At 31.8% G+C, this 10,076-nt stretch overlaps 1 protein-coding gene across 1 annotated transcript in view; it reads left to right on the top strand.

Annotated features, from left to right (window-relative positions):
- Positions 1-3,157, top strand: part of LOC136795608 (uncharacterized) — a gene marked incomplete in the record, with an annotated part of 16,403 nt that extends 13,246 nt beyond the window's left edge. Inside the window, 1 exon segment of the mRNA XM_067046725.1 lies at positions 3,042-3,157. Within this exon segment, the coding sequence (XP_066902826.1) occupies positions 3,042-3,048 (7 nt within the window).
- Positions 3,158-10,076: the final 6,919 nt, after the last annotated feature.

Genomic DNA, 10,076 nt, shown 5'->3' with positions numbered 1-10,076 from the left:
TATCGTATTCTTGACAAGAACAAATTCACTATCGTATTCTTGACATGAACAAATTCACTATCGTATTCTTGACATAAACAAATTCACTATCGTATTCTTGACATGAACAACTTCACTATCGTATTCTTGACAAGAACAAATTCACTATCGTATTCTTGACATGAACGAATTCACTATCGTATTCTTGACATGAACAACTTCCCTATCGTATTCTTGACATGAACAAATTCACTATCGTATTCTTGACATGAACAACTTCACTATCGTATTCTTGACATAAACAAATTCACTATCGTATTCTTGACATAAACAAATTCACTATCGTATTCTTGACATAAACAAATTCACTATCGTATTCTTGACATAAACAACTTCACTATCGTATTCTTGACAAGAACAAATTCACTATCGTATTCTTGACATGAACAACTTCACTATTGTATTCTTGACATGAACAAATTCACTATCGTATTCTTGACATGAACAAATTCACTATTGTATTTTTGACATGAACAAAATTTATATTCGTTATTTCTACTTCGGGAAACTCTAAAATACGAATTTTTAGAGCAACAGAAAAATAAATATGTTTTGGTAATAATTTCGCCGTACTAGTCTCTAGATTTTTTTTTTCGATAATCATAAAATTAGCTATGCCTATGACTTATGACTAAATAAGTAAGTAGGATATGTAAGTTTATCATCATTTGGCATCATTGAGAACGAATCTCAAGTAAATATGGAGAAACTTCTAAACAACATTTCTTAACACTATCAACAGATAATAAATGCTTTTCTTTAGTTTAGAGTTTTTACAATTAATGTCGTGATATTTTCATTTAGAGTTTCATATACAATTAATGATGTATATTTACCTTTATTGTAAACTAGCTGACCCAGCAATACTTCATTATTGCAATATCTAAGAGTGTATATGGATTTAATAAACACAATTGAAAGTTTGTTATAAATTATTGTATAGTTTATTATTATTATTTAGTAATATAAATAGTTAATAACCCTCACTGTGTTAGGGCAATAATAACACTCAATATTTGCACTATATTGAAAATTTTCAGACCGATTGACCAATCAAAATGTGGTAAAAGATTTTTTAAGAGTGAAGATAATTTGATGTTCGTTTTAAGCACGTCAAGAAACCCTTAAATACGAATTTTGGAATAAATCAGAAAATAAAATTTTTAGCCCAACATTTCGGCCCTACATTGGGCTTTAAATTCTTTTTTGGAAAATCAAAAGAATAGAAATAAGTTCAACAATACTCGACCATCTACACCAAACAGCTTCCTGACGTTCTATTAGCGTAGGAATTGGATAAAATGCAGAGAAGTTTTTAACCATTATGTGAACAATAGAAGTCACCGGAAGAAAAAAAAATTCTAGGAATAAATCGAGGTGAAACTTTTCCAATTTTTAATTTCTTTGAAAAATGGTATTTGGTACTTTGAGACGACATAAAAAAAACGAATATGAAATGCTTTTTTCTAAAAAAAAAGAATATTGTCCTATTTTACCCTGGGGCACATTATGGTTTTAAAATTTTAGTTAGAGTGGTACCAATGGGTAGTTTCTAGCCTGCAACACTCAAATTTAACTTAGATCAGATTTACTAAATGTATTATAATGTACAGTTGTAAATAGCAATAAATAAATATTAAAAAAAATTTCGTAAATACAATATAAGCTTAAAAGAATCAGTAACGTTTGTTTCTTATTCCTCGGCAAGAGACGTATCGATTGGTGTACAATAACAGAAAAAAATCGTATGCTTCCTTTTCTAACAACCAATTTTGTTCATAACTATTTTATACTTGAGAATTCGGAGATTTCATTATCTTTAAACTTTCCCACGGGGAAAGGGGACATTGAAAAAACTGCACATAAATCGGTCCACTAATTCAAAATTTTATTAGGGACAAAGATTCAACCATTTCTTTTTGTATATAGATGAATGTACGTCTTATCACGAATGTACATCTTATAGATGAATGTACATCTTATCACGAATGTTAAGTTTGTATACTTTTGAAAAAACGTAGTCGACTTTTTTTCCATAGTATTACATTTTGTAAATCATATTTAACATTTACAATTGGAAAAACAAAATTCAATTGTTTAGATACACGAAGCTTCTTATGACACTCCTAGCGTCTGCTAAAAATTTGAACGGTGAGTGTTTTTGAACTACCTTTTGATACAAACCCCACTTCAAATATTTCGACAGCGATTTCGACCACACTGACTCTATCATTTTTACTGACGCTGGATTGAAAAAAAAAATTATTAAATGTTATTAGGCAATAATGAACAAAATAGGTTAGGAGATGCTGGGCAAAAATAATCATATTGATTTCTAACGTTCTAGTCTTCAAAGAATAATCAGTTTTATATTAGTCAAAACTAATATAAAATGACAAAGATGCAAAATGATTTTTTGGAGTCAATTTAAACTACTTAAAATTTACAATATTCGTATTAAATAACTATTATATTGTAGCCGTCCTAAACGACCTAAAATGAACCTATATTTTGATGCGTTAATTAAATTGATTTCAGTGTTTTATTTATCAAGGATTTATTCATTTGTTTCTTCTATAATGACTTTAAAGTTACTGATTATACATATGTAATTATTTAAAAAAGAAAAATTATTCTTCACATTTTTAATCCATAATTTAAGTCAAATTCTTTATACGATATAAAAATAAAATTTAACATTTTTTAAAATAAAGTATTGGAATACATTCTTATCCAACTAATTTTCCAACCCATTCAATCTATTGTTCATAATCAACGACTAAAAATACGATTTTTTTAACATTACAAAATTATAGATATTTTGAACAGAATTTTATCCTTAATTGAAAATTCTAAATGAAAATGTAATTTTTTTTTTTTTTAGTCGAATAAATGTTGAAGCAACCAATGCCCAACCCTGATGAAGGGCAACCAGTAAGCAAACTTTAGGTTAGGTTAGCTACGAAATACTGTACAGTAAAAGATGTTGATGATGTTACTAGGTATTGAGATAATGTGGATGATGACAGGCTGAAGAGGCTGGAGAAGCTGGTGGTCACAATACCTCGCACGATCACGTCCCAGTGCTGGTCGGAGGTGCTCGGGTCAACCAACATGGTGAACCTATCCACTGTGGTTATTTCCAACAGCTACTCCGTCGACGACATGGTATTGCGGACTATCGCGGAGAATTGCCCGGCCATAGTAGAGCTTGGCTTCCCCGGTTGCCGAGGGATCACCGACGCCGGAGTGGCTGCCATCATCATCAAGTGCACCCGCCTCGTCAAGATAAACCTCTTTTCGACCAAGTCTATCATCTCAGAGGCCTTCCGCCTTCTCCCGGTCTTCCTACCACATCTGGAAGAACTGATCTACAGGGCCGTCGACAGAACTGACACGGGCTTTCCAGAAGAAGTGAGGTCCATGCCGAACCTTAGACTCATGACTATCTACAGATATCCTTAATCAAAGGTACTATGACTATGAATCGGGAAGAGATTGAATCTGTGAAATCAAAATTTTAAATATACCATTTTGTTGTTTTTTTCCAATTAATATTTTATCTTGTTTTTTAAGCTTAATTACGACACTGTTGTAGAAAAGAGGTTATTATTATAGAAAAGGTAACGCCCTTAATAACCTCTTAACTACAACGGCCTTTTATTTCTTGGCGACTTCACGGAATCAAAACTCGCCTTCACACTCAGGTTAGAATAAAGAGGTAACGTATAGGGGTAATTCCTCTACCCACTTTAACAGGCCCCATATACCAGAAATGGCCAGGAAGAGGTAAACAAAAAAATAATTGATTACAAAATTGTAAGGTTATAATTAATTCAAACACATTAGCAATTGAATATATAAAAATCCAATATATATTTTTCCAAAATACAAATTCCTTTAAAAGCTTACTTACAGAAATCGGTAACATAAATACTAATATATACCAAACTAAATATCAAGATCAATATATACCAAACCAATACACCAATCAAAATAGCCTACCAAAACACACCAACACATTTATTTTGTGTTCATTTGCGAAAAGATCCTAAACAAGCCTACCACCCTGCAGAACTCGGGTAATCAAACGGAGATGAAGCGTAACTAATGCCGCTGGACTGAAGAACAGGAGAGCGGTGGGCACGGCTGCTGCGGCTATCAGTCAGTGGTCAACCACAACCGCCCCACATCTCCCTCCCCCCGACCATCCTCGGCTGGGCGCCAAATTTATTATTAATTGTTATAACTACCTTCTGCGATTTATCAACAGCCCTATCGGTATCTACCCTTCTCCTGAGGATCCTCAGCTATAAGCAGAAAAATTACAAAATCCGTTAAATAAACTTTTGAACAACTAAATGGCCGCATTACGTAAATATTTTCCTTGAGAAAACAGAATATTATGATTTAAAAATAAAAATAACATAGATTCCCGAACCCGACTTGATGTAACGAAGTTCATCAATTTGATTCATTGATTGAATCTAGAATCATAATCATAATTTAAAAAAATCTCTATTCAGGTTAAATCTTCTTAATTATTTAATTGATCCGAATTAAATTATGAATTTAAATAGCTATATAAATATAATTATTTCACTATTAAATGTTATATATGCCTCATTTAAGGGAAATGGGAAAATGCTGTATGTTTCCATTTATATCCTATTTAAAAATAAAAACTAAATAAATTTAGATATACAGTTTTTCAAAAAGCAACATTCCATAACAAAATAACTAAAAAATCAGTAGTTAGTGAATTTATTTTGGGAAAACTATGTCTCAGGATATTAGACGTACAAATGTCTATTAGCACTCAAATAAAAGAAGGTTGAATGTACAATAAATAAGAGTAGCAGTTTTCATGATATTTGCTAAAAAAAAATATATATCATAATAAAAAAAATTCATATTATATGCGAATATCATAAGAACTACTACCCTACGAATTTAAGTCATAAACCACTTTATAGTACGTTAAACCAACTTTATTTTGATGTCTGGCTGGCATCTGTACACGAATGATTCCTGAGACATTGTTTTCCTAAAATAAATTCACTAATTACTTATTTTTAAGTTATTTTGTGGAATGTTACTTTTTTGGAAAACTGTATCTCTGGAACAACTGAATGTAAATAGCTCTGTTAGAGTTCACAATTTAGCAAATTTATTCTACTTTAAATGATGTTCGCTTAGCTTTTCTAGTGTTCTTGGTAGTTTAAGGATACAGAGCTCCGAATGAAAAATTAACTTTTTTTAACGTTTTGAAACAGGCGCTATTTTTTATTTCCCATAACTGTACTTAACAGTTTCATTAATTTTGACTAGTGATTATTCATAGTTTTATTAAATTAATCTAAAAATAAGGGTGGAATAACTAACTTTGTTCCTGGCGCAATAAATTTGAAATTCAAAAATAAAGGAAATCACTTTCTTTACATATATATTCCTCAGATTATTGATATATTATTATAAAAAAATGCAATTATGATTTTATAACATTTTTTGAATTATTAAACTGAAGATCGAAACTGCACGTCGATTCCGACTATTACAGCACTTACTAGACAGTATAAACTTCCAACCCATTACAAAACACTGATCTACATGACTGTAATAAGGTCTCCATATCCAAATCCTTCGCAAATCCTCATGCTACTCACTTTGTCTTAAATAAAATCATACATAAAGACCTTAATGTTCCATATGTAAACTTCCTAACTACCCAAACCCACTTATTTCCAACAGTGCTTCCTCTTTTATTCCTGACAATCCTTCTAGGCACCTGAAAAGAAGATGACCACGAGGCCTTCTAATATAAAAACGTTATTACAGTGAATAGGTAGTTTCTCCTCACGCCTGTACTACTCCATTATAAACTTACATCAAATTTACAATTATCAAATGTACAGTTGTAAGTTTCAATAATGATAAAAAACAAAAAGTTGTAGTAAATTATAATAGAGAAGGTTAACTGTTTGAAAAAGTTTTAATTTAATGTTAAGCATTAATAAATTAGGGTAACTTGTGAACTGAAATTAATGACGTGGGTAGAAAATCCGGCATAAAGTTGTTTTATTAAATGATGGGGTTCTAAAATTGTATTAAGATTGTCCTTGAGAATGGCCAAATTGGCCGAAACGTCGGACTGAAATTTTTTCGAGACAAAAATTGGATAAAATGTATTAATTAAAAAAAAATGTTTTATTTAATTATAAGCTGATAATGATTTTTTAAAAAATATGTTTATTAGTTAATTTATGTATAACTTATTTTTAAAAAAGAAATACTAGAAGTACTGGTTCTCGCTATGTAATTTATAAAGACTGATCCAGGTCCGTCACGGCGTCCCAATCTGCGTAATGGTAGGCGCTTCTAAATCAGGGGCTTATCCCTCTGAGGATATAAAAAAATAACTGAGGGAGAGGAAGGTGTAATTACCCACTCTTAGCCCACGTCCAGTCGCTTCTGATTTAGTGAGGATTAGCAGGGAAATAGAAAACCAAGGCCTCTACGGAAAACCCAGGTAACAAAAAGGGCCTGAGGTTCATCCCAATTGATGGCAGGGATTTTCTTAAAGGGCGGACGATTTTTCAGGCAGCCCTATCTGGCGGTACACACTGGGCTTCTAATTCCTCCTGATATATTGCGGGATTTGTCTAATCGTGTATGGTTGTCATCGCAAGTTGTATCTCTGCCTCTATCTACCGCTTATCCAGCGCATTGATCTTCTTGCCATGTTTTGTTCTTAATATAACTTCCTATAAATTCATTGTGTATATATTATAAGCCAGGCCCGGATTTTTGTGCACCTGCATATTTTTTTTTTTTTAATCACAGATCAAGAATCTTTACAAATCAATTGGATGCAATTATCCAAGTCTTATTTTGTATATTTGATGATAAATGATTATATCTGCATATTTGGACTATTTCAGCTAAATATTGTTTATTTATTAGTAAAAGAGTAACCAATAGAACTGCTATCTATTTTTTAATATAAAAAAATGTTGGGGCGGAGCTGTCAATTAGGCACCCTGCACAATTTTTTTCGGCTTTTGATTCAACTGTTTGTCTTTTCCACAATGTATTTGGACTCTGGACCCAAATTTACTGAAAATTTCACTTACACCAATCTGATATTCACCTCATGTAAAATATAATATTAATTCCACTATTATAATTTTAGTTTTATTTTCCTTAAATCAAAGTGTCGATTGAAATTTAATGATCATAAATATTGCAATGATTAACTTCATTATCCAAATGATTACAATGTTATCTAAATATCGTATTTTAAATTACTGACAAAACGCACATTTCATGTAGATTAGGATTAGGATTTAGGCCAAGATTAAATAGTTCTAGAGTTTTTTTATTGGGTTTGACCAATGGTGTTCCTTCTGGTTATCTGAAATCTGATATTTTATAAAACTGTAACCTTCATTGCAATCCAGTATAGCATGGTGGATTGCAATGAAGGCTGCATTATGGCAATGATAAATAGTAGACTGTTCTGCATATAGCCTGTGTCCTTATGAAATTATTTCTAAAAAAAAATAAATAAAACACTACTGGCATTGGTTTCATTCAGATAGTCATTAGATATTGATTATGAATATAATCTTGCTATAGAATTATATCAAATCAGTTTATAGAATTTTCTTGAAAATACAGGAAACTGCACGTCGATTTCGACTATTACAGCGTCGATACGACTGGACAAACGGTCTAAACTTCCAATTCATTACAGAAGACTGATCTACATGACTGTAATAAGGCCAATCTGGACTTGAGCTTTGGGGCTCCACTAAACCTTCGAATTCCTCTCGTATCCAATCATTACAATCGAAAATCCTCTTATAAAATACTTTTTCACAAATAAAATCATACACAAAGACTTTAGTGTTCCCCATGTAACCGTACTCATGTAAAATTATCTAGTTCTAGGTATTTACCATTCCTTCCATTATAAACTCCCTAACCACTACTTTTAAGGCCATTACTTTCTAACCTTACATCCTCTCCATTCCTGACAATCCTCCGAGGCGCCTGAAAAGAATATAGCCACGAAACCTGGTAATGTAAAACGTTATTAGAGTGATACCAATAGGTAGATCTCTACACGTCTGTCACTCCTTTATACTAGGATCAAATTTACTAAATGTATTATAACGTACAGTTGTAAACTTAATAATATATTTTAAAAAAAATTCTTATCTGCAAAAATATTAATTAAAGAATTAAGCTGAAGGTTCGAAGCCGATACCAACTCCCATATATAACTGTATATTACGTATACAACAGAAGCTTTTACAATTAAGCCCTTAGTTAAAAATTAAACTGTATTTCAAAATTTTACTTATTTTCAAGATTTTCAACTTAGTTGTATCTTCCAAGCGTGTTGCAAATTGTCTCTATGGCGCACTACTACTAAGATTCAGAAGCCATTTGAATTAAAAAAAAAAAAAGTGATCGTTTAACTCAATATATATATTTATTTATATATATATATAGGGTGTTTTTTTAAGCCCGATAGAACTTGAAATTGTAAAAAATAACACAAAAAATTAAATTGAAATCAAAATTTTTTTTTTATTCGAAAGATCAATACGTGACATTAACATTTGAAAATGATTTCGGGCATATGGGCACCGCGGCTGTTCTTGACGAAGCGCATTCTGGACGTCCAATTTTGGGCCACTTTTTCGAGCACTGCTGGCCGTATGTCACGAATAACACGAACAATGCTGGCCTCCAAGGCGTCAATTGTTGCTGGTTTATCAGCATAAACCAGTGACTTCACGTAGCCCCACAGGAAATAATCGAGAGGTGTCAAATCGCACGACCAGGCAATTTTGCTTATTAACAAACCCGTTAAGCCAAAAATGCGCCTCATCGCTGAACACAATTTTACAGAATGCGCTTCGTCAAGAAGCCGCGGTGCCCATATGCCCGAAATCATTTTCAAATGTTAATGTCACGTATTGATCTTTTGAATAAAAAAAAATTTTTGATTACAATTTAATTTTTTGTGTTATTTTTTACAATTTCAAGTTCTATCGGGCTTAAAAAAACACCCATTACATTCCACCCGATACATAAGCGCTCCCTAACTAAGAAAATTCCTGGATCCGCCGAAGAAGTACGGTGTTCTACCCCTGTGATGTATAGGGGAGATCACTATACCTTGGTTTTTCACTAAATTTTTTTTAATTTCTCATTATTTCTGAAATAACAACAATTTTGAAAAGTTCAAAATAGAGCATTATTAATTATGGTTTTAAAATCTTTAGTTTTTTAAAAATATTTTTTTCTTTCAATTCAGATTAAAACATTTTTTTAAATAAATAATGAATTTAATTAATATAACTGTACTTTAGGTCACCCTCTATTTTACCTTGGGCTATGTTTATATAAATATGACTTATAATTTTAATTCATTTGCAAATAACACAAAATAAATTAAAAACTAAGTTTAATGATAAGATAGAGTTCATTAAAAAAAAGAATATAGCCTCTATGTTTAAATTAATCTTTATTAAGATTATAGTCTATCTGTCAAGAACTATGTATCTTAAATCCTGAAAGTTCCTCAATCTTCAAATCGGGAAGTTGATTGGATTTTAGAGGACGCAGTGGTAGAATGTTAACTTAAAGATTATGGTATAATCAGAATATTCAAAAAAAAATTTTAACTTGTGGCTATGTACTACTAACTCCTAGGAACTGAGTTCGAATCCGGCTGTGGGTGATACTTATTATCTGTTTCACTGTAGCCGTTGAGTCAGCCCTGTACAGCCCACTAGGGTCGACCCAACCACATTAGGTGGGTACACTTAATAGTGTAAAAATCAGGCGGTCGAGCGTGTTTCTGACCAAATCACCTCCTTGCACAACAATACTTCCTTATTAAGTACTGTACTCCTGACCCTTCACGGGTTGATTAGATTAGATTAGATTTTTATTCAGGGCGATCAACATCTAGGTTATTACACCCTTTTTACTTCATCTATCTTCTTGACTTATAGTTG

The sequence above is a fragment of the Halyomorpha halys genome, unplaced genomic scaffold (assembly GCF_000696795.3).
Source record: "Halyomorpha halys isolate HHAL.00 unplaced genomic scaffold, Hhal_1.1 Scaffold1217.1, whole genome shotgun sequence".
Classification (NCBI taxonomy): domain Eukaryota; kingdom Metazoa; phylum Arthropoda; class Insecta; order Hemiptera; family Pentatomidae; genus Halyomorpha; species Halyomorpha halys.
Note: the sequence above shows the minus strand (reverse complement) of the source record. Positions and strands in the feature narration are given on the sequence as shown.